The sequence below is a fragment of the Haliotis rubra genome, unplaced genomic scaffold, assembly GCF_003918875.1.
Source record: "Haliotis rubra isolate DU_JTF1 unplaced genomic scaffold, ASM391887v1 Scf144, whole genome shotgun sequence".
Lineage (NCBI taxonomy): Eukaryota > Metazoa > Mollusca > Gastropoda > Lepetellida > Haliotidae > Haliotis > Haliotis rubra.
In genome coordinates, this window is record NW_025765381.1 from 450,929 (window position 1) to 477,503 (window position 26,575).

Sequence of the window (26,575 nt, forward strand, 5' to 3'; positions counted from 1 at the left end):
TTTTAGAAGTTGGAGAGTCAGACTTTATGGATGAACAACGTCTTTATGCAGGTGATGCGACGTTCCTGTGTCCTTATCTACGTCGTAATATTTTGTCGTATACACGTGGATGAAGATGTTAACGTACATCCACCAAATAGGCAGACTTATCCTGCATAAGTGTAAATTAACAAGTCAGTGTTTCTATATTTTTCACTTCTTATTGAAATGAGTGAGTGAGTTTGGTCTAACACCGCTCTGAACAGTTCAATTGATCACGAAGTGTTAACGTCAGGCGGGAGGAAAGACCGAAGTGATGTAAGTGTCAAATGTTTACCACTTTGGTAAAATCCACGAGAACAGGTATAGTGTTGACAAACCTAGACGCGCATTCGAACCTACGATCATAGCTTTCTGGGATACCCAAGGGACGCAACTGCGTACGAGGAATTTGCAGCGCCTTTTGTTATAACAAAACCTAACATAACTGCACTGTATTACGATCAAAATTAGGTAGAATTATCCAATGGTCCACAGTAAGCGAATACCATTCGTATATATGCGAAAGAGGTATGATTACTTGTAAAGGAACCCATTACTTCGGAATCCTTAATTTCAGGCTGAATAGGGGGATGAATGGGAGGGTGATGAGAAGAGAATTGTTTCATAACTATATGCTTTTCTATTTGTGAATGAGTGAATGAGTTAAATCTAACGTTACATCAGTAATGTTTCCTCGACTAGAATCGGTGAAACTGATATAAAAACAAATTTATGTCAGTTTGAGTGAAGAAATGTTGGGGAGAACGATAAACTAATTTTCCAGCCTCTTCTCCTTTTCCAAAGACCATTAGTATATCCTTGCGCTGCACGATAAATGTTTCGAGATCCTCGCAACAGCAATTGTTTTGGTCAACTGTATGTTGAATTTTGTCATATCCCTTATCAGAAACTGGCCACAGTGCGGAGAGTTTCTGGACTGTTGGTTTTCAGAAAGAAATTGTGACGTGTTAATTAATCTAAGGCCTTCCAGGTATCGTGATTCTTATCTCCAACCTAACGCAACAAGAGAGCGATATAATATCAATTGTTTTTCCTATATTGTGTAACTTATTTTATGAAATTTAAAGTTTAAACCATTGGTACTTTTCAAGGTAATTAAAGATAAAAGCAAAATTGCAAATAAAAAAAGTTCAAGTTGACCCGTTATTTTAAAGTGCAAAGGTGAAAGTACTTATTTTACCAAACCAGGACATACATTTTTGCAGCGTGGGAAAAATTGTTGCAGGAAAACGTTTTATTTTAATCACGTCGGAATAAAAATCAGGGAGGGCGGGAGAAGGGATGGGGGACGGAAACTGACCTCCTAAGGTTAACTGGGAGGCACCGGGCAGGTGGCCAGAGGTGAATGTATAATGGGAGTAATTATCAAGTAACGGCCACAGATACCCTACCAACAACACAGCGTGGAGCAGGAATGTGGCCGTGTTTTACCAGACACCATCGCCATTATAAATATTATCACAGGGGGCTCCATCTTTGCCTAATGCTTTCAAGTCTGTATAGGGAAAATCTTTTGTTTCAGCTGATTGTTATGACTGACTTAATCAAGTACTCATTTTATTTCACGTTTTCTTTCTATCAAAAGGAAGGAAGATGTTAAAGAACGGCGGTTTAAGCTCAAGCGTATATTTCTGGGTCAGAGTAAGGGTCAAGGTCATCACGATCTTTGATGGTAATCATCTACAGCCGGGTCTTGTCCCTGCTTCAAAGGTTTACCGGTACATTACAGACACATTTTGGTCGGGTATTATCTTGAGACTGTCAGTCTTTGATACCACTGGTGATAGATCATTAGACACAGAGGTTTAAGTTTCTTATCAAATATGATTAGCCATTATCAACATCATGTCTGAAGAACAGATGTGATTTGAAATTGATCCAGTTACAGTGTATAAAATGCTGACATTGTTAAGGTTAAGGTTAAGTATTACATGATTAGATGAAATCCATTTTCTTATGAGCGTTTTTTACTATTATTGGGCTACTTTGTAGAATTATGTACTGAAGAATTGAATGATGACATTTACAAATTAACTTTTGAATTGATCGTTAACGTTTATGCTTGGTTAGGGCTGAGTGAGCTCCTGAGAACATCTCGGTGAGTGAAATCTACATGGGCCACGAGGGCATTCATCCTCAAATGGTCGGATCAAGACCTGGCCGAAGGGTTTAAATGGCAACTCGCTGTAGAATTTGCTGTGTGCAACAACCATCCGATAGGTGTGAGAAACAGACTTCCATTTCGCTGTAGTTGTACCTACTGGAGGTCTGTATATCGAGAAATAATGCTCGATCTAAATGCCTTTGTGAGTTGGTGAGTGAGTTTAGTTTTACGCCGCCTTTAGCAAAATCCCAGCAATATCACGGTGGAGGACACCAGAAATGGGGTTCAACCGTTATACACATGAGGGGAATCGAACCCGGGTCTTCAGTGTGACGAGCGAACGCTTTAACCACTTGGCTGCCCCACCGGCCCTTGATCGCCTTTGTTGTGTAGTAGACAGAGCGTCCCTGGCCTCCCTAACCTCGCCATACCAAAATACGTTAAAATATGGTACTTGTTGATACTTTGCCTGACGGTCGACATTAAAAGGATAGAGATAAATCTCGTCGGCTTGGAGTCAATATCTTGTGCCTCTGTATCTATGTGATGAGGCATGAAATCTCAGTGCCTCTGTATCTATGTGATGAGGCACCTGAAATCAAATCAGTTTCATGGTCGCTGTTTCATATGCTGTATAAAATCATGAAAATTCTGTCTTTGCTTTCTCATGAAATAAATATGTTTAAACCAGTTTACGTATTTGCTTCTCCCCGATGTAAGCAGTTGCTTGTCGCAAGGACGGACTAAAATGAATCTCGAGCTGTAACCTAGCTGATTGTGTGCCATCATACCCACATGCTGTTGCATCCTTCACTTAGTTTAACCATTCAACGTTAAACAAGCCGTTACACTGCGCTGCTTATATGAACAGAAGCAGCTACTCGAAGAACGTGACGGATACTGGGCTCAAAATGCAAAGCAAACTGTAATTCATATCCTGTCATTAACAATGTGCACAAACGCGGCAGAGGCATATTTAACGCTGAGAAGCTCCTCTTGTCCCGTCTCCAGAAACCATTACCTTGGTACCGAGTGTCTGGCATTCCTAGCTGATTTATATTGGTACAAAGGGTCCGAAGATACTGAAGTTTAGAGAACAAGTACACAAATATGTTTACAAGTATGACGTAATTATAGATAGCATAAGAGTAGCTTAAGAGTTTACGCGTTTCATTTTCATAACGTCCCTCGTTGAAGAAGAAGATTTTGGCGCATATTTCATATTTGTTAAGCGCTATCACCTTGTTCAAAGGAAAGCGTAATGTACACCGAGGCCCAAACTGTCACTGTGTGAGTTATGCTTTAAGCAGCTTGAAACAGTACTCAGACATATGACGGCGTGTCAGCTTGGTGAGAGAAGAACATATGAAAAATGAACTCTTTCCTATAACCCGTGAAGACAGGTGCGACGCTGAGAAACCAGTGTTCATTATGAAGGCGAAAGTGGTGGTTGGTTTGTTGTTTAACGCCGCACTCAGCAATATTCCAGCTATATGGCGGCGGTCTGCAAATAATCGAGTCTGGACCAGACAATCCAGTGATCAACATCATGAGCATCGTTCTACCCACTTCGTATACGATGACATGTGTCAACCAAGTCAGCGAGCCTGGCCATCTCATCCCGTTAGTCGACTTTTACGACAAGCTTGGGTTATTGAAGATCAATTCATACCCGGATCTTCACGGTTTGAAGGCGAAATTGAAATCGGAAGCCACTCTTCATGGACGTAACCCTGCATTGCTGCGCCCCCTCCAGGGTTCCTCCACGCAACTATGCACCGGAAACCTGTGTCTTAAATATCGTCAAGGAGAAGTGATGAACTGAAACTTTGTATGGTTTAGCAGAACAATAACCTTGGTCTATTAAACAGAAAAACACGAATTATGTGGTACATTTCGCTTTTAAAAAGCGAATTAATGAATTATTACCATAATTTGTACAAAAGAACTATACCCAAAAAACTAACCCGTTGTCATGTATTTTTTCGGTAATGCTTATCTGCTTTACCTGGAAAGGTTCTTATAAAAAACTTCTGATTGTCGTCCCCCGTGAAGATACGGGATAAAACTGGTCTTTAGCAAACATGCTGCGACTAATGGGATCGAATGGCTTACCCTACTGTATCAACCCCCAGATCAGGTTTTGTAAGGGATTTTACGAGTGGTGAAACAGTCAGCAGGCTTGCATGTACCGCCGGGATTGTCTCCCTTTGTTCAGAGATCAAGTGCATGTTCATATAACCACTCATGTCCTCGAAAGTTACAGGGGCTGTGTGGTAGCCTAGTGGTTAAAGCGTTCCCTCGTCACGCCGAAGACCCGGGTTCAATTCCCCACATTGGAACAATGTGTGAAGCCAATTTCTGGTGTCCCCAGCCGTGATATTACTGGAACATTGCAAAAAGCGGCGCAGAGCTAAACTCACTCACTCACTCGAAAGTTACAACTGTAACAGAAGCGCTTGATGTATTCAAGGTGATTTGATGGATACAATTTATTCTGAATTCTATCCAACCTGAATACACTGAAATCAGTAATATTTCATACCTGGAATGTTATTTGGAGAGGGATTCCTAACTTGGGTGAAATTAATTAAAAAGTATAAAATCAATGAGAACGTGACAAAGTGACATAATAAATGAAAAAGATCGTCTAGTCATGATATTCAGTGTATTTTGACAGTGTTCTCATTCAGTACGTCATGCTCTACCTACTTCATGTATTGTCCAGGATGTTGTGTTTTGCCTCCGGGCCCCGTCCCACAAAGCTACCGTACATGCAGGTTGTAGGCCGAGTTAGGCCAGTTATATCATAGATTCTGATATTCCAGCTATATAACAGTATCTTATATACCTGTTATATTAAAGAGTCCGATATTCCAGGTACATCAAATATACCAGCTATGTTAATTAAGAAAGCCAACATTCTACTTATGCAAACAATTTCAATATTCCAGCTGCAACAAAGAGTACCCTATTCCAGCTATATGAAAGAGTCCAATATTCCAGCTATAGAGCACAGTACCCTGTATTCCAGTTATATCACATATATCAGCTCTGTTAAAGAAACCAATATTCTAGCTATATAAACAATTTCAATATTCCAGCTATAGAGCACAGTACCCTGTATTCCAGCTATATCACATATATCAGCTGTGTAAAAGAAAACCAATATTCTAGTTATATAAACAATTTCAATATTCCAGCTACAACACAGAGCAATATGAAAGAGTCCTGATTACAGTTATATCACAATATCCTCCGCTCCATCTATATGAAAGTATACAGTATTCCAGTTATATCATCAAGACAACCCGCGTGTTATTGAGTCTTATACAACCAATGTGTACACGAGAAACGATAGACGCCGTGGGGTGCGCAGGGAGACAAACAGTTCAACCTGCTCATACATTAAAGTCGTCAACAGCTTGGTACTACTTAATGTGTGTCCTGCGTACACATACAAGATGCCCAATATAACCAGATAACATTTGTATCGACTGTCTGCAGCGACTCATGTCAAACATCTTTTCACCGGGGAACTTCTGAAAGGGAGTGTTTGATCATCAGTATTTCTTTACGACGCTTTGAACCTGTTAAGTTCCGGGTAAGATCGATCTTCAGTAACCAATGTCTGTCGTAAGAGGCGACTAACGGGGTCGGATGGTGGGGCTCTCTTAGTTTATACGTGTCATCGTATTGCAATTGCATCGATCGATGCGTGTGATGTCAATCACTGGATTGTGTGGTCCACATTCGATTATTTACAGACCGCCCTGAAAGAGATTGGAAACGTTAAACAAATAAAATCAATAGTTCAGAAACATCATGAATTGACGCACCTGAATCAGCTTAATAAATTATGCCCATCTGACGCAATATCAACCTGACTATCTGTCTCCTATAGGCTCTAGAAGCACATTCATAATCGCTAACTATCACCAGGACATTAACAGCATGACAACATGTGGGTATATACTGTCTTGTATCAAGCCACGTGACTTCTACATGTAATCGAACATGGATCGGTGATCAATACATTCAACAACGATTCAGGTCTCCGGGGCACCCTGACACGCTATTAAGTCCCTGAATTGGACCACTCGATCAAATTCATTGCCTCCTGCGACAAGCATAGGTTGCTTGGTGCCAACAATAACCTGGAATCACCACGCTTAATATAAACAAAACAAATGAAAAGCTACACAAACAGTCTGTAAGGTGGTGTCACGCTCAGAAGCGCCATGTTGTCTATTTGCTCCTGCTGTCATCTTGATTTGATAAACGAAGGCGGAAATGAAATGAGCATATATTTGTGTCTGTACTCGAACTGACCGCTTCTGTATGCCAAACGTGACCTTTCTGCCTTTAACATCGGTCCCGGAGTTAGCTTCCCCTTGTGGGTCAGCATCCCTGACCACCCTCTGTTTGGCAACACCAGCATCTTGTGTGGGACCGTACATAATTTTTGGCAAGGGGTGGTGGTGGTGGTGGTGGTGTGATGTTGATCTTTATGGAGACACATATACAATGTGAATGACCCCCCCTCTAAAGTATATGAACAATGTAAGTGACCCCTTGCATGGCATGTACAAAATTGATGGACACCCCTCTAGTACATGTGTACAAAATTGATGACCCCCTACCTCCCCAGAACAAAATGGGTGACACCCACCTCTTAAAATCATCAGCCCCCTACCCACCCCGGCCATATGCATAAATTACGAACGGTCCTAAAAGGGTCCTAGTCAAAATGTCCACACGTCAAAATGGCCACAAAACATCCAAGTCAAAATGGCCACAAAAAGTCAAAATGGCCACAAACCCCTAGTCAAAATGGCCACACCAAAAAGTCAAAATGAACATAGAAAAAGTCAAAATGGCCACACATTATTTTTAATATTTTTTAATACTCATAACATTTTCCCATGTTGCATTATGTGATATCAAGGTGTAAAAGTGACAAAAGAAGTTATATCAAACAAAACTTGATGTTTATTACACATCAACATATCATATTTTCAACTAATAACAAGACAGATAAATGTAGGTTTTTTCTTCATGTACATGCACTTTTGTATTTGTTATATTTATATTTGTTAATATAATAATACTTCTGTCAGTCGAAAATTCTCTCAAGATAGATTATCCATTTATGTCCTCACTTGCCAAATATATAAATGTTGAATATTCATTTATATATTAGGAAGCATAATTTTGATGATTTTCCGGTTATAAGTTTAGCCCCCAAACATACCATTCTGCTTTTAATAACATTTACAAGTGGGAATATACCAAACTCGCCATATACCTTAACGTTAGATGTACCTTTCCTGAGTGATACTAAATATTTGAGAAAGCAACATTTTCAAAGCAAGAAGTATTTTCAAAACCCCAGACCTCACATGAAGATAACCTGAAATGTATAAGAACAATTACAATAAACACAGAGATTAACAATTAATTGATCAATTACGGCTTAATTAGTTAACGAGGCACTTCTGGATTCACAGCTTAATTAAGGTTACACAATGTATGTACATCTCAAAATTAAATAAGTAACAATCTCAAAGTATCAATTAAGAAAGCATTTCAAGAACAATACTCATTAATATGAAAAAAAATAATGTATGGCCATTTTGACTTTTTCTTTGGCCATTTTGACTTTTTGGCATTGCCATTTTGACTAGGGGTTGTGGCCATTTTGACTTTTTTGTGTGTGCTATTTTGACTAGGGTCAGTGTGGCCATTGTGTCGTGTGGCCATTTTGACCTGTTCCCTCCTAAAATCGTATCTACGAAAAATACCGAAATGTAATTGAAATTACCATGCTTCAGATTAAAGGATTCGAGTCATTCAACCAGCCCATGTAAAGCTATTCGTTAAGAAAGTGAAAAATATCTTTACATTTGGAATTCACGAGTCACACTTCAAAACAATAGCGAAAAAAATGTGGCGTGTTTTTGTAAAACGTCGGTTCGAATACCACTATGGGTGTCATTACATAATAGCCTGTTGATACGGCTGTCACTGACAGAGCTGAACAACTGTTAATTCGAATTTCACACCTGGAAAACAATGTGAAGCAGGCTGTTCGAGGGCACTAAAAAGAATCTAAACCCCGAACCTCAGCCGTGAAAGTCTTTGTTTTGTGAACTGCGAAAATAACTGGACACAACACTTCATTATCCTTTTCTGTGGTATAACTAGAAAAAGAGACAAGATGTTGACAGTTGTTTGTTGAAAAATTACAATATTCGGTTGAATTTTTTTTATTTTCATATCTGAGTGCGTGGGGGTGTATGTTGTACTTTTAGGCGGATTCCTTCGATGACATCGACATTTTGTCCCACATGTTGACACACTGTGATAATTTGTAACTTAAACCCAACTTCTTCACTCACAACAAACCACCGAACGAAGATTGAAGAAGTTTTAGATTTCTTCCGCAAGTTTTCTGGCCTTCTCAAACGCCAGATTTACTGTGATCGTATATGGTTTTTGATAAGTGACAAATAGAAATATTATAGTATTATTAATAATCATTATTACTTTTATTTGTGGTGGCAGTGGTGATAGTGGTGTTGTTGAAGCTACTTACAACATATTATTATTGCTGTTCTTTTAAGCAATGATTTTGAATATTGAATATATAACGTAAGAATACGATAACACTTAGCATTTGAGTACATCAACCTCTTTATTTCCAATGCACACTGATAACCAAATACTCGGTGTATCTTCAAATCGACGTTTTCAGATTTCAAATAAGTGAGCCTTCAACTTTTCAAAAAGTGTATTCCATTTGATTGGTTGTTTCTCCAGGTTCCAATATTTCATTATCCTTGTCTGAATCTTAATATGTTCCTTATAACGGTAGTACGTTCTATGTTTGTTATTGAATACCGCAAAAGTGCAGTTGTATCTACAAAAACAGCTGTCTTCTTCGAAGCTTAAGAATAAAATTAGCTTCTGAAAAAAAACCCCAAATAAACAAACTTCATTAATCAAAGTTCAAAGTAAGGTGTATGCTGACAAAGAAAGCACATTGTTCAGAAGAGGAAGCGATTTTCACCTATTGTGTTGTTCGTTGTTCGTAATGAATTTGTTGTCCTGGTAAATGTTTGTGACAGCACGCCTGTTTGCGTGCAATCAAGCATGTGTGCGGTGTAGGTGAGGCTGTAATTTCCTCCAAGCAGGGGTGGGTTGGCTAGCCAGACTGTCTAATATTGACATGTTGCTTCCTCAATAGTGAGTGAGTGAGTGAGTTTAGTTTTACGCGCCTTCAGCAATATTCCAGCGATATGACGGCGGGGTACACCAGCAATGGGTTTCACACATTGTACCCATGTGGGGAAACGAACCCGAGTCTTCAGCGTGACGAGCGAACGCTTTAACCTCTACCCAACCGCCCCGCTTCCTCAATATCCTTAGAAGGCAAAGTCATAATAGATGCAAAATTTACTTCTTACTTGATATTTGTTCAGACAACATTCACGGATACATTAGACGAAATTAAAGGTCACATGCAACGTAAAACACAACTTTGCAGATTCTGATACCTTTCGGTATGGACTTACCGAAACAAATCATCAGAAATGCAAATTCAACTTATAAAGTTGAAAAATATCGCGATGAAAAAAACCGCGCAAAACCGCGCGAAACCTGAGTTCAAACGATTCACTAATTTTCCCCCAGCGCTTGGGGGAAAAGTGGTTTCATGCAACAGCTGGGCTGCGCTGCGGTTGCAATTTGAACTTAACACCTATCAGGCTATACACCATAAACAAAACGCATTGATTTATGGTTCGAGTTCGGTCTCTGTCACATTATGTAATTACACAGACAGGCAGGTGTGATACTTGTACACATGACATGTTATGATGTCTGTTGATTGCAAAATGTTATACACAAAAAATGAGCATGTATTTCCAAAACCCAACATCTCTATATACACACACACAATGAGGCGTGAGGGCAGCGGCAAATGAACCAGCCGTTACACTTCAGTGCACACCCACCCGCTCTGACTGGGTTCGGTATCCTGGCTGCTTCTTTTCTTGAGGGAAGTAAACCCAAGTACAAAATATTGCACTTTTGATTTGCGATTGTACGCTTATAATTTTGTTTATATGTTTTTTCATAATCAGCAATGTATATTATATGTCATGAATAAGTGATAATTGTGTTTTAATTATGTTTGATTTTTTGGTTGCATGTGACCTTTAAGATGATCATGAGATAAAAGGATGATGCTGAGGGGCGATCGTGTAGTTTGGAGGTTTAAGGATTCGTTCGTCATATCAAGGTCAATGTGTGAGTCCATACTTTGGTGTTCCCACCTGTGAAATTGACAGACGCCAATCGTCATTGAAGATACTCTGTTAAAGAAGATGCCATTCACTACAATCTCCGATGTAACCACACATGATGACAACAGAAACAAGTTATTATCATTTTAGTATTTTATTGAAAAAGTAAAACATCTTACACACTGCAAAACCAGATTGGCAATGAAATGATTCGTTCTCGTTTGTGTTGCTTTGAAATGCAAGATCATCTCATAATCACGAAAATATTATTGATCAATGAAATACATGTTTGGTAGGAAAATTAGCAAAACAAATAAGGTATTTACATATGTACACAGAGATTGTATTCAGAAAACAGATATAACAAACAGGGACGGATTCCCTTTGGAGAAGGGTTGGGGGGTGCACATACATAATGAAATCCAAAGGTTAGGCACAATAGGTCCTCTGCTAATTTTTCGGGGAGAGGGTGCGTATGTTGGGGTGGGGTGGGGGTGGGGGTGGGGGTGGGGGTGGGTTGGTTTCCTGGATACGACCCTGACAAATTTAATGAAATTGTTGTCAATGTTTGAGTATTGTGAGCACTTGTCTCTGCGGTACTTCTTCATCAGCACAAGAACTGAAAGCAAGCGGCGACGATGACCGTGAGCATGACCAGGTAAGTTTGTACATCATGTCTAATGCCAGCGGCAAACATGGTTCCATTTCCGCCGTCAACAATACCCCAGTGCCATCTGTCGTCCTTGTCGAAGTACCACGGATGCTTGGGTGGGATGACGCCGACGACAACGTCGTCGGATCCGATAGCAACGTCTGCGCAACCATAAAACTGTTCTTGATTACCACAGCCGATACAGCTATTGCCATCAGAATCAGTGCCCCAACTGTTCCCGGCATTGTACTTCCACTGAAACACGCATGCGCTGCATTTGACACCTTCCGGTAATTTCAGATTGACCTCAATGTTTTGGTTACCAGACAGTGACTCTATCCTGTATTTGGTTTCCCCTGTCTCAGCCGTGGGAAGGATGTACCTATCAAGGCATTCGTGAGTCACGTTCCTGAACGGTGAGTTGCTGGGGCAAAGTCGGAATTCGAAGAAGCCCTTGTGGCTGGCGGTCAGTTGGACTTTGACCTTTATCACTTGACCAACATTGTATTTACGGACAATGATGCCTGTATAAAATTTTCCGCCTGGTTCGTTGTCACGTGGGCCCTGCCAGGGGTCGCCACAGATGCCACATTTTCCGCCATTTTTTCCATACTGAACCTGCAAAAACAATGACACATTTATTTGAACGTAAATTGTCAGCAGCTGCATAATTCCATGACATCTTGCTATTATCTTTGTCTCATTTTGACTGAATTTAAAAACAACAACATGGTAACCGAATATCGCATCATTTCTATCTCAATAATCCAATTTAGTATTGCTATCTAACGATGAACTCAGAAACATTCCAGCTATATACATCAGACTCTAAATAATCACTTATCTGATATTGTGAACAATAAAACACAAAATTGTGGGTATGGTGGCATGTCATTATCATACCTGGAACCCCAATATACTTCGTCTCTTGTTAGAACAAACATAGAGAACAAATGTTGCACGGGACGTGTTCTGTTTGAGATGGAATAGTACATCAGCAAACTTCGTGCAAACCGGAATATACATAATGATTAATATTTTCACACATATAATGTGTCTGTAAGCCCTGAGGACAAATCGTTTCCTATCCCATCCCCCGTCTCAACGTTACCATTCAGATCATTATTATAGACGCGGTTATGTCATTGACCCTGAAGATATACTCCCCATCAAACGTTTAGACTCACTACGTAGCCACTTACTTCAGTCAACTGATCTAAACTAGATTTTGCAAAATATTCTATACAGTTTAAGGGTACTGTTTACAACTGATGTATTGTAAAAACTATTCGTAACGTTGAAAAGATTATTGTCATGAGTTCAACAAATGATGAAACTGAGTGAAAATTGGCGAATACTTAACAAAACTTTACACCAAAAGGCAGCTGTTCACATGCACGATATTTGCACAATCATGCTTTTCAGCAATTTGATGCATGATCCTCGTGCAATTCATCTGCATAAGGTTTGCAGTTGGTTCCCCTAAGTTAGTGGAGAAATTCATCTTCGATGTAACCACATATAGTCAATCCCGATGAATCGAATGCCGGTGTCTCGAATATTATGCATAACTCGAAGTACCTGTCGGTCCCGACCATTCCCTGTGATAGTTGTCATAATTTGAATACCGGTTACACGAATTCGTCTCATAAATACACACGATGACCATGAGATTCAAACAACAGCAATCTTGTATACATAAGTCGAAGTCAGTCAATGAGAAGTTGATTGGTGTAGCAAACTGATCCAATTAACAAACCAGCGCGGCTCACACCTTTCCGCCATTGACGGGTGAGTTCAAAAGGCAGATTAGTGATTTTACGGAAATCTGTCTGTGCTAATTAGACTGGAACTGATAAGGTGCCCCTATTAGTGATAGGGAAATCATTAGGTAAACAAATGCTTAGGTGGAGGAATTAGGACTGGATCATCTTTTGTTCTACCCTCATAGACATACCTATGTCTCGAATACATCGATGAGTCGAATGTATTACTTGGTCCCCAGCGATTCGACTCATCGGGATTGGACTGTATATATATATACATAACATAAAGTGAGTTCTTTAAGTGAGTCTAAACTTTTGATGGGTAGTATATATCATATCTTTGATACTTCTTTAACTCGAATCGTTTACTTTGACATCTGTGAACACGTCTCCATGTTGTGATCTAACAAATATTCCCGTTAAGACTTAACTAATTCCAGTTAACTTTAACCAAACCTTCACATTTTCTTTTCAAGAATTAAAAGGTGAAAAGCTCCCCAGCAAATAGTTGGTGATATCGTAACGAGTTGACAAGAACAGGACACGATTATGCCACGTGAATGCATTAATTAGTTATCAACGCCAAAGTGCTTCTTACAGACGTTTTCCTAATACCGGGACTACACAAGAAAGATCAATTTATTTGCTATTGGATCTGCATATTGCAGGCACGCTGCACGTTGTGAACATGGGGGATTAGAAATGCAGGTAGTCACGTGAAACTGTACAAACTGTCGTGATGAGATGTATGTGACGAATGTCTTCACAAATAACACTGACATGCGTGTGTGAGGGCATATTGGCGAACACAGGTGACTAGAAGAATGACTTCTACTTCCCAGTGCTATGTCGAACAACACTCCGGCAGCTTCGAAAACACATGGAAATTATTACTTATCGTAAAAGTAAAAATACACAGTTATATTTGACAATATTTTGGCCTCTGATCTTCTTCGAATTTGGTAATGTCAGTTATGGTCTAAAAATAACCAAAATGGAATCATGCTATACACTTTCACGTTGAACGGCCAATCTGTACTAGTCAACGTTCCTCTCATTCTTCCTCTTATTCTTATATACAGCGTCTGTATTAAACATTGATAAATATATGATGACATAAATCTATAGATGCAATAACCTCATAGCTATCATTTTATCCTCAATATATGTTAGTCTTAGTATGGATGGAATTGTCATTGATGTTATTGTCTCTAAATAAATGTTATATTGTTTTAATATGTGAGTTTTATATCACTCTATTTTAGTCATTTTCCAACACTATCACTCTTTACCCTTTGTGCAGTGTATCCATGTTGGGAATCAAACAACGACCCTTGTCAGAGCAAGCAAACGCTTTGAAACACACTTTCAATAATATTTATTAGTTCGTGGACCAAAAATGTTTGGTAGGGTGAGTAACGCTAGTTCTATCGCCTAATTGCATTTCCCTGACAAACTTTCTAAATGAACACGGAGAGGTCTTAGTACACATACACATGCATATCTTAATCGTTCGTGGATGAAAATAAGAACAATGCTATTTGAACCTCGCCAATGGGTATTCTGTTGTTATCCACAGATTCTGCGGCCCCAGAAATGAATTTGTAACCACATCAAACCCGCCTGGGTTTCCACCTGAACGTAGATCATTAACACCTCCCCACCAGAAACACCTATGTTTGAATTACGTGGTATGGCTCGAAACTTCACCTGCTAGAAAGTAAGGATAAACCTTTCAATCAGTCATGGCTTATCTCAAACATATATAATATATAACACACGGAAGTATAATTCATGAATGCAAGGTATTTTGAAAACATTTGGGATTTCCCGAATGTGATAATCAAATGAAATTATCGTATCTATAATGGTCAAGTTACCCGATTCCCAGAATAAAGATCATAATATTAACATCAGAAAATTTAAAAATATTTTAGTATATATGTTTCAACTTTTCTGTTTCAAAAATATTTCTATATTGATTATTCTTAGGCTTTGACTTTGAAAATCTGTTTGCGAGTTTTGTTTGTATAATGTAATCACATTGGAAAGCTTGATATACTCAGTCTATAAATATGAACATGGAAACATTAATATCTCATTTGATTGTTTTGCTTCAAACATCCATTATATATAATTGTTAACAATGATTGTCAAACGTTTTGATGTGCTTTTTTTACGATCCTTACGTACACGTGCACTGCTAAATTCTCTGTATTTACATTTCGGGGTACCTTGCCCTATTTTCAGGCTATAAACTCCTTATTCATCAACTGGAAGGAAGACACTTTGACAGTCCTCAGCGACAATTTTCACCTGCGATAACCATAGGGCCTCCAGCTGAATACTATGTACATATTTGCCCCAGCACCCTCATAAGTGTTCCCATGTAACCCTAGGCTGAAAATGATGGCGATAGATTAACAAACATGTACTAGATTTCAGCCGAAACATGGGTGACATTCAACCACTTTGAAAATCGAAAGAAATGTAATTAAAAGACAACAGTAGACGTTTAAAAAGGAAACGTAGTGCTCCCAACCTTGAAGCTTCGAAAAAAGAATTTACACATCTTTTAGCCCTCTTGAGCTAAATATCTAATCGATGTATTCAATGCTTTGTTTTCAGTTGAGGTGGCAAAGCGCAACACATATCCTCCGAAGGGTAAATACTGGTGAACGAACGAAGCCTTTGTGTCTGACAACGGTATTCAAGCTAAGGCCGCCATGGCCATAAGTATCCGAGAACAAACCAGACACGTATTCGATACTTGGCACAGCTAGATTCACACAATGCCACGAGTTTTGGGAAACCCACAAGTCATAACAAATAGTACGAAGCGCATGCGCTGACCGCAACGAGAGTTCAGCGGTATGATCTGAATCGCTGCCCGAACACGTTTTGTTTATCTGCATTAATGCTTCTTTATCGGGGTACCTAATAAATAAACATATTGTAATATAACAGAAAAACGATTCGGAATGAACTCTAAATACTGATCATGATAGTGTCAAGTTTTATTTTCGAATATACTGTAATTTGGTGCACCATGCATTATCAGTCCCTTCTATTCTCCAAAATACAACACCTTATTCGCTCCCATTTTAAATTAAATTCCACACGTGCATTAAATAGGACATACTTTTATGTGTGATCTCAAATTAAAAGCACTATGCCTATACAAACCAACCCAAAAAGGTACGAGTGAATTTCGATCGCACGGCTTGTGTTGTTTCCGTACTCACATTTCTGTTAAAATCGCTCTGGAACGGTTGATATAAGCTTCAAACATTGTTGGAAACATGCGGATAAAATTGATGTAATAGCTGTGTTCCCTGGGCAGACTGGGATGTAACTGTATGCCTAGTCCACAACACTATCATCTGCCAGTTAAGAGAAGATGTGTTTGTGTAGATAAATATATTAACAGTGATGTGTTATCAATAATCAGTATTTAAAATGTTGTTTTTTAAGTCAAACAATTTCTTTATATTAAAGAAAGTAAACCAAAATATAGAACAGGAGTACAGTTACATCATACTGGAGAAGATAGATAATAAATATTGATGAATTGTCGATGAATACACCTGCTTGAGGTCATTTTCGAAGGTTTATCTGTCAAACATTTATACTCAGAAAAGGAATAAGGGGAGTATACCCTGAAGGCAGTTTTCAATGTTAGAACAGTACCCACTGCGTGTTTATATTCATAATGCAGAATATACACATGTATAGTTGAATAGTTAATGAATCGTTAACCACTGATGTCATTTGCATCAATTACATGAGAACCTGTGTACTTGGTTGTTAACCGTTCGGCCATCATAATAGATCTGCTCCAATTACAGACCTGTTTCAGAAGACAGAGACACAGACACATGTAGAAATGTCAAACACACTCGTTCCAGACTCGTTCCCTTCAGGATAAATCAAGTTCTTACAGCATCATGGTTGAATTTATCACAACTCTTGTGCATGTTCCAAATCTCATTCATCACCACCATACGCCTGTGTCGTGCGTCTTGACGTATACATACCTTGTGATACAGTTCAGCAAGGTTAACAGCGTTCATATATGCTACCCATCGAAAGTTTAGACTTACTAGTGTAAATGTAGCCACTTACTTCAGTCAAGTGTTTTGAACTAGATTTTGCAAAATATTCCATACTGTTTAAAGGTATTGTTTACACATGAACTGATGTATTGTAACAAATTCGTAACATTGTAAAGATTATTGTCATGAGTTCAGTAAATGATGAAACTCTTTGAAAATTGGCTAATTTTTAACAAAACTTTACACCAAAACTCAGGTGGTCACATGCATGATATTTGCGCATGCTTTTCAGCAATTTGATGCTTAATCTTCGAGCAAATTCATCTGCATAAGATTTGCAGTTGGCTTGCAGTTCCCCAAGTTAGTGGAGAAATTCATCTTCCATGTAAATATATATATATGTGTATATGATTTAAACATATTTTTATTCATGAAGATGAATTGGGATTGGTGAACAAGCATTACTGCCTATGTTAACACCGCTCCAATGCAACGTATAATACAACATGAAATGGAGGATTTGACGTCATCGATACTGACCATTGCATAAATATAATATTTTTAAATATATATAAATATAACCGGTAGTGTAAAAATACATATTAAGTCTTATCCGAGTATAGTTACGGCAAGTGAGGAAATAGTGTTGGGCGTTTTCACTCTGATGTCCACAAGAACAACAAGGGCTGTCTATTAAATGTCTGTCATACTTATCGGCGTTTAGGTCGCTACATCTGAGCCTGAGGCGGCAGTGAACGATTTGGCAAAAACGAGTGCCATAATTAAGGTCAAAGTAAATCTTATTTTCAGTTTTTGTAATTAGGTTTTTAAATTCTGTGAGACTACATGACGCTTTGGAATTTGGTAGGGCATTCCATAAATTTATTGTGGCAGGTAAAAAGGATTTAGCATAAGAGGCAGTGCGACTGTAAATTCCTAGTATTTCAGAGTTATTCCTCTAGCTGTAGTTTGTAGTTCCGGAGACGGAGTTTGGGATATGTATGTATGTATATATATATATATATATATATATATATATATATATATATATATGTGTGTGTGTGTGTGTGTGTGTGTGTGTGCGTGTGCGTGCGTGCGTGCGTGCGTGCGTGCGTATGCGTGCGTGCGTGCGTGCGTTTATATATATATGGGTGCCACAGTATATATATAAATTGAAATTTCATAGGACAAATATATACGTATACATGACCATATCCCAAACTCCGTACGTTGCCGTCCGTCAACTGAGGCAGTTGGACAAATATACTGTATTGTTACAGAGTTTGTCAAGACGAGACATGTAATGTGCCAGCACGACGTTACATTAACGTATGTCAGAAGTATGTGTAAGGGCTCGCTCGTTACCTTTGCCTCGGGTTAGAAACCGATGTTATCAATCAGATGCGTCTACGGCGTACGTAATGTACATATATATGCCCGACATATGTTTTTGTAAATGTACGTTGAAATGAAAACGCAGTAATATTAATTGTTAATATATTATAATAATATAGGAAAACAAATACTTCTGGCTGCTCTACCTGTGTGACTGTGATTCACTTTAAACAAATAATCCAGTACAAGGTATATAAATGTAATATTTCTTCGCAAAGAATATTATACGACAATATTTATTGCTTTTCATATAGCATCCAATATATTGTATTGAAAATTTGAGAAACTTCAATATTAATTTGGTTACTTTAATTATGTTTAAATGGACATAACAAATGTATACTGTGAAATTTTACTGTCATTACATTTTCATTTTATTTCATTTTATTTCATTTTATTTCATCTCATCTTCTAACCAGTTGTTGTATTGCTACATGTGTGAATAAAGGGATATTTTATTAACATTATTCATTTGAATATTTAGTTTGCACATATATTTGTAAATTTATACATGATTAATATAGAAGAGAATGAGTTTTATTTCGTGTTTCCGAGTGAAGGATCAGATCGTGACACCATCAATTGATTGCTGACGTCTGACCTGTACGTGGTGTCAATTTAGTTCTTGTGGTATGTCGGTGTCATACATTACCACTCTGTCGTAACAACATCAGCTATGTCGATAGGTCGTTTATGTCACTGATACAGTATTAACGTAGACCCATTGTCAAGATGTGATTAATTGCTACCGTACGGTTTAGATGTCAATCTACCATGTAAGTCAGTGTGTCTCCAAATGTAATTCAGTGTAATATCGTTAAACCTACCGATACGTGTATATATGTCATTTTTGTGTGTGCCTTTATGGATGCTTCTAAGTTTGTGTGTATGCTTCTCAAGGTGTGTCAGCATATGAACGCCTTTGACAGTTTGCGCTTGTGTCAGTATGCCCCTTTCGTGTGTCAATTTATGCCTGTATCTGTCGTATGTTTTGCTTAGATCTGTATGTACACATGTTACAGTTTATTCTTCTCTTTGTCAGTTTGTGATTGTGCCTGTATGTTCCTTTTTTGTGACAGTTTGTGATTCTCTTTGTCAGTTTGTGATTGTTCCTGTATGTTCCTTTGTTTGTGACAGTTTGTGCTTCTCTTTGTCTGTTTGTGATTGTTCCTGTATGTTCCTTTGTTTGTGACAGTTTGTGCTTCTCTTTGTCAGTTTGTGATTGTTCCTGTATGTTCCTTTGTTTGTGACAGTTTGTGATTCTCTTTGTCAGTTTGTGATTGTTCCTGTATGTTCCTTTGTTTGTGACAGTTTGTGATTCTCTTTGTCAGTTTATGATTGTTCCTGTATGTTCCTTTGTTTGTGGCAGCTTGTGCTTCTCTTTGTCACTTTATGATTGTTCCTGTATGTCTACATATGTGTGTTGGTTTACGGCTGTCTGTGTCAGTTTATGCACTTGCACCTGTCGGTTCATGATTGTGCCTGTATGTCCCATATGTGTGTTGGTTCAAGGCTGTCTGTGTCAGTTTATGCTTGTATCTGTATGTTACGCTTTGTATATCCCTTTATAACCATATGTGTCAAATTTATGTCTGTCTCTGTCAGTGTATGCTATTCCCAGTGTGTCCTTTTATGTCTGTCAGGACATGTCTGTCACTTTAAAAGTATATGTTTCGTAAGTTGTCAGTTTATGTCACCTCTATGTACTTTCTATCTGTTAGTTTATGGCTGTCCCTGTTAGATAATACTGCATGTCCCCACATGTGTTTTAGAATACGAATGTCTCTGTCAGCTCATGCGTCTCCTTGCCTGTTTCGTATTTAAGTGTTTGCCTCCATGTCTCTTCATGTGAGCCAGTTAATGTCGTTCTCTGACGGTATATACTTTCGCCTGTATGTCCCTCCATATGTGTCTATTTATCTCGTCGATCTGTCAGCTATTGTTTGTACTTGTATATTCAGTTCAAACCTACTGTGCCTGGGTGATTAAGATTTTCTAATCGTGAATATCCCCTTTATGTCACACAAAATAATATTACCATCAGCATGACAATGTACTTTTATTCAAGTTCCGTGTGTGGACACATTTGCTTACAGCAAAGGTTTTGGATCATGGCTTCTCCATCAAATGTCTGGTTAAGTCGTTACAGAAGGTTCATGGCAGATATTAAGATGATGTTGCATACCGCAGCCTCTACAGGATTTGATTACTCCTTTCTCACTGACTCTTTTGGTGAATCGGGTGGTCAGCCATGGTAACTTGAGCAAAACAGTCGCGCTGTCCCCCGATAAATACTAATACTGATCACTGGATTGTCTGGTCATAGCTACGTTGTTTACAGGGCGTCGTCATGATGAGTATTGTTTGAATATGGCATAAGTATTGCTGGTAAAAACCCCACATACTTCATGTTTCTGTCAAAACTTGGTGTTACTTGTAGAATAGGACACTCTTATCATTCTCTCGCCAACACCTAGTGTAAAGACTGATTTCAAGTTAACCATTCACATAATTTTTAATGTTATTTTGTCTTTTAATTAGGCCCAAATGGAACCGGAGTGGAAACTCATTTCGCCCATAATATAAACCAAGAGGCCGGTTCTCCCAAACATTTCTTTATATCCGTCAGTTTGTCATAAGCGAGTTCGGCGTATAGGTAGTACATTATCAATGAGCATTCCTTCACCCTGTGATCCAATAGTATGCATCAGTCGTAAACCTTGTAAATCTAGTGAAAATCCGAACACAAATATGCATGCCTTTTAACAGCATATTTACACAGCGACAGTATACCTATATATACAGGTGGCGTACCAGGAAGACAGTCGACCATGCCCGACAGCGATTGCGTGTTGATAAAATCAGATTAAATACTTGCTTTTCCCCCCGAAATATCACTTGTTTTTGACAGTTTGTATGTTCTGTTCAAATGATTTGATATATCTAGAGATGTATCAAATGATTGATAACGGTGTTAGGATCTACACCGCAACGTCGCATCTATTACAATAAAGTTTTCTATCCATAAAAAAATGTTCCTCTTCATCATACCAGCTTCTAAATGCCACTGAAAGAAGTTATACTGACAAACAACAATGTAGATTACTCATACCAACAAACAACAATGTAGATTACTTATGCCGACAAAACTTACTACTACAAAACATTACTTACGGCTACTCCTCCACAGAAAAGCTGATTGTCATCATAATTCCTGGGTGTTTTGAATTCAAACCTCCACATGCTGGACCGTGAGGGAGGGTCCACCAGCCTCCCATGCCCCCAGACCCCCAGGGCACACAGCGAATACAACCACACACAGGTATAAGCCTGCAACACAAGCCGACCCCAAGGCAACATGGCGAATCAATGTCCAAGTTACTTCTACAGCACGTCCGAATGAATCGTGTCCCTTGGGTATTAATTAATAACCGTAGCTGGAGGATGAGGATGACGTCGTGGAAATGATAGCCCGAGTAGGTATTTGGATGACTGATGGTGTGATTACTGCGGAAATATTGCTCACGCCCAGCTGGATGTATCCGTCACAGCTCCGTGTTGGGACGACCAGCGTCTCTACATTCACAGTGAGTCAGATGTGTGACAGCGGTTGCTGGGTGACAGTGATTCAAATTCACCTTGCCCACGCCAGCATCCCACAACGCACAGGTATCCTTGCTGAGGAGTGTCTCCAGCGAGGACTTATGATCAATTCAGCTCCGTTGCACAGTGGTCTGAATTTAAACTTGGTCGATGTGTTGGTCCACTGTTCAAGCTTAATGAACTTACTTCCTGTGTGATAGTTTCGTCCAACACAGTCGTTCGCGAGGGTTCCGACAATAAACTCCAGGCTGTTAACCCATCGTGTTGTTCCTGGTTGTTTGCTCATAGCTGACACACAATAACTGCTTTAGGCGCAGGTATGCGGTCGGTTGAAAGACACAAACACCATTCAACCTACGAAGATTCTTCTCGTCTTTAATTTGCTGTCGTTGTTCCAACTGACAAACTTGTTTTGTTTTCTTGCTGAATTTCTATGAAAGGGACAATTTCGCAGGCAGGTGAAATAAAACCTTGGTGACTTTGCTATGAAGGAGCGGTCCCTTGTGTGTGTTATGGCGTTGTGACCTCCGCTCATGATTTAAATAATACCTTTTGTGGTAGTGTTAGTTGTACATGTTAAGCAATGCATGTCCTACTTTACGATGCATATGGAAATGACAGTACAATAGGATGTACATAAGAAATATAAGATGGGTATCAAGCTGTTTCGGCATGAGGTAATTGAACGTAACAAGGTCGTCGTACGGGTTCGAATCTCATTCGATGTGTTACAAAATTACAAATCGTTTAATTATAATTCATATGAAGTCATTCCCTTAATATCGATTATGCGTGTGTGTGAGTATACATATATGGTTCCCATCTGCTAATCTGATTTATTTATCGAAAGCATAATAATTGTTCTACTACTGAACTTACAAGGATATATAAAACAACTAAAACAGCCTCATAATCAATACCTTTCTGTAAAAAATGACCTCAGATCAATATTAATGTAGTGCGGTGTTGTAGATCGGCTTGAATGTCATGTCTATACATAATGTTATACAACCTTAACATAATGGGGTGTGCAGTGTTGTGTCGTGTGGAGCTGTGGTATGTTGCACTGTTGTGTTATCGTATTGTTTCACAGTATGTGGGGTTATAAAATGATGTGCTGATGTTTTTGAATTATAATATTGTCTTGGGATGTATTAGGATGTACTGTGTTACATACGTGTGATGTACTATGTTTTGCTTTATTGTGTTGTACGGGGGCGGTGGCCTAGTGGTTAACTCACTTTGTTGTACTAAATCGTGCTGTATTGTGATGTAGTGCGTTGTTGTATAATACTGCTTTATGTTCTTTTGTGTTGTGCTACCTCATGAAATGTTGCGCTGTACCCTGTTATACTCCGTTGTATGAGGCTAGGTTTAGTCAATTGTACTACGTTGTTCTTCATTGTCGTGCACCACATTGTCCCTTTGTTGAACTACGTGTTGTCACATATTGTACTTTAATGTACTGCGTATATTTGTGATAATCAAGGTTCGATCGTGTATCAGTATGTTGTTTTGTGTTGTGCTGTGCTTTGTTGCAAATAAAGTGGGGTCTTGAAATAAGAACAGTTTGTTATACTGGGTTTTACTGTTGTGCTGATAATCATTGGAATATGCTTTGTTGTATTGCTCTGCTGTGACATGTTGTGCTACTGTGATACTAAGATACTGTGTTACAGAAATACTGTGATACTGTGATACCAAGATACTGTGACATTGTGATACTGTGGTACTGTGATACTGTGATACTGAGATACTGTGATACTGTGATACTGTAATACTGTAATACTGTAACACTGAGATACTGTGATACTGTAATACTGTGATACTGACTGTGATACTGTTATACTGTGATACTGTAATACTGTAATACTGAGATACTGTGATACTGTAATACTGTAATACTGCGATACTGAGATACTGAGACACTGAGATACTGAGACACTGAGATACTGAGATACTGTGATATTAAGATACTGTAATACTGTGTTGCTGAGATACTGTGATACTGTGACTGATATGTCGTGATCGTTCTACACAACACAGGATTGTGTCATTACGTGTGGCATTGTGTCCTGTACCACCAGAATTAGTTGTAATCATTGTAATCAACGCTAATGACACAGTGCAGCTCCTCGCTGCCCCACCTGTATACAGTATTGACTCATGGCTAACTTGCCCCCTACACTACAAACACAGACCAGTGGAAATCTGTTGTTGACCTAAGCTTTATCGTCCCCAAATAACACTGACGTAAAGCCAGATAATGCACGCATGCATATTTGGTTTTCCTCTTGTATCCATTTTGCCGTATAACCTTGAGAAATATGACGAATATCACACTCCCATGGGTGTCGTGCAATGTTTGAATTTCTGATATGAAACTCCGGAGAACATTTGCATTTTACACATGGCGTTAGAATTCCAGCTGCTATTTGGAAGGTCAGTTCGTCCTGGGATTACAATATCATAGCAAATACGATGAATTTGTTCCTGGTGTGAGGCGTGAACTGGTATTTCTAGACACGAATCTCTATAGACGAATTGTATTTTTTTAACAATTCTTTTACGTTAAATGAATTGCAAAAAGGTCTAACAAATAATATTTTTGTTTAATCACAAATATTAAAGCCCAGTTCAGTTGGATTGACACCAATAGATAAGGTATTCCTTCGTGGCCCTTTATGGACATTTTGTATTACTTGCACTGTGGGTTGAAATATAATTATTCTGATTCGAACGGAAATGGAGCCGTATGCATCTATCTGTTTAAATTTATGCAGTGACTGTAGTAACTGCCCTATATCTCCCCACTGGAAACCATAGAGTAACAGGAAATGGTCAACGGGCAACATGGCAAGAACCCAATTCCAGAAATGGTTGAATTGGCGAATTATGAGAATTATGCGTTTTGAAATTAGAGGTTGTTATAAGTTACATAGGCGAGATACCTCTCATTTATTCCTTCGAAATTTGTGTGACTGAGTTTACGTTTACGCCGCTATTAGCAATATTCCAGCAATATCTCGGCGGGGGCACCAGAAATGGACTTCGCATATTGTACCCATGTGGGGAATCGAACCCCGGTCTTCGGCGTGACGAGTGAACGCTTTAACCACTAGGCTACACCACCGCCCCCTTCCAAATTAAAATAGATTTATATATATTACCAGTTAGACTACCAAATTTCAAACTATGGAGGTTTTGTCTCTTTTCTATACTACCCATCAAAAGTTTAGACTCACTAGTGTAAATACATGCATAGCCATTAATATTTACTTCAGTCAACTGTTCTAAACTAGATTTTGCAAAATAGTCCATACTGTTTAAAATATTACTGATTACACATGAACTGATGTATTGTAAAACAAATGTGTAACGTTGAAAAGATTATTTCCTTGAGTTTAATAAATGATGAAACTCAGTGAAAATTGACGAATCCTTAACAGAACTTTACACCAAAACGCAGCTGATCACATGCACGATATATCCAAATGCTTTTCAGCAATTTGATGCATGATCCTCGTGCAATTCATCTGCATAAGGGCTGAAGTTAGTTCCCTCAAACTAGTGGAGAAATTCATCTTCGATGTAACCATACATATCTACAAAACATATAGTGAGTCTAAACTTTTGATGGGTAGTATATATCTCCACAAGTGGTGTGAAACGTACGTACATTTATAAAACGTTATAAAACACACCGAAACGATCTGGAGGTCATATGTCGTGACAAACATAATAATATATTACTACAGTTTAAGATAAAGGACTTTTTATCTAATATTCGCACACAAATGCAAAATATATGGTTTCCTTAAGAACAAGTTTCAAAAAGAATTGATGACCCCACACCCACCCCCTCCTCCCGTGAAGATCTGGGTTAGAATTGGCCTTCAGTAACCCATGCCTGGCGTAAGGGGCGACTAACGGGATCGGGTGGTCAGACTCGCTGACATGGTTGACACGTGTTAACATATACCAATTGCGTAGATCGATGCTCATGATTTTGATAAGTGGATGTCTCGTCCAGACTCGATTATTTCCAGGCCGCCGCCATGTAGCTGGAATATTGCCGAGTTCGGCGTTATATTGCTGAGTTCGGCGTTATATTGCTGAGTGCGGCGTTATATTGCTGAGTGCGGCGTTATATTGCTGAGTGCGGCGTTATATTGCTGAGTTCGGCGTTATATTGCTGAGTTCGGCGTTATATTGCTGAGTGCGGCGTTATATTGCTGAGTTCCGGCGTTATATTGCTGAGTTCGGCGTTATATTGCTGAGTTCGGCGTTAGTGCGGCGTTATATTGCCGAGTTCGGCGTTATATTGCTGAGTTCGGCGTTATATTGCTGAGTGCGGCGTTATATTGCTGAGTTCGGCGTTATATTGCTGAGTGCGACGTTATATTGCTGAGTTCGGCGTTATATTGCTGAGTTCGGCGTTATATTGCTGAGTTCGGCGTTATATTGCTGAGTTCGGCGTTATATTGCCGAGTTCGGCGTTATATTGCCGAGTGCGGCGTTATATTGCTGAGTTCGGCGTTATATTGCTGAGTGCGGCGTTATATTGCTGAGTGCGGCGTTATATTGCTGAGTTTATATTGCTGAGTTCGGCGTTATATTGCTGAGTGCGGCGTTATATTGCTGAGTTC

The 26,575-nt window shown here is 38.9% G+C and overlaps 1 protein-coding gene across 1 annotated transcript; it reads right to left on the reverse strand.

Annotated features, from left to right (window-relative positions):
• Positions 1-10,593: 10,593 nt before the first annotated feature.
• LOC124269326 lies at positions 10,594-22,180 on the reverse strand. The gene is made up of 2 exons (XM_046704336.1): positions 21,498-22,180; positions 10,594-11,725 (listed from the first exon to the last, which is right to left on the reverse strand). The coding sequence occupies exons 1-2, from the start codon at positions 21,681-21,683 to the stop codon at positions 11,063-11,065; spliced, it is 849 nt and encodes a 282-aa protein (XP_046560292.1). The 5' UTR covers positions 21,684-22,180; the 3' UTR covers positions 10,594-11,062.
• Positions 22,181-26,575: the final 4,395 nt, after the last annotated feature.

Bases quoted from the DNA above. Each gene is read 5' to 3' on its own strand.
- LOC124269326 (XM_046704336.1), bottom strand. From the start codon at position 21,683: ATGTTGCCTTGGGGTCGGCTTGTGTTGCAGGCTTATACCTGTGTGTGG. The intron at 11,726-21,497 runs GTAAGTAATGTT...TTGTTTTTGCAG, and splicing joins TTTTCTGTGGAGGAGTAGCC to GTTCAGTATGGAAAAAATGG.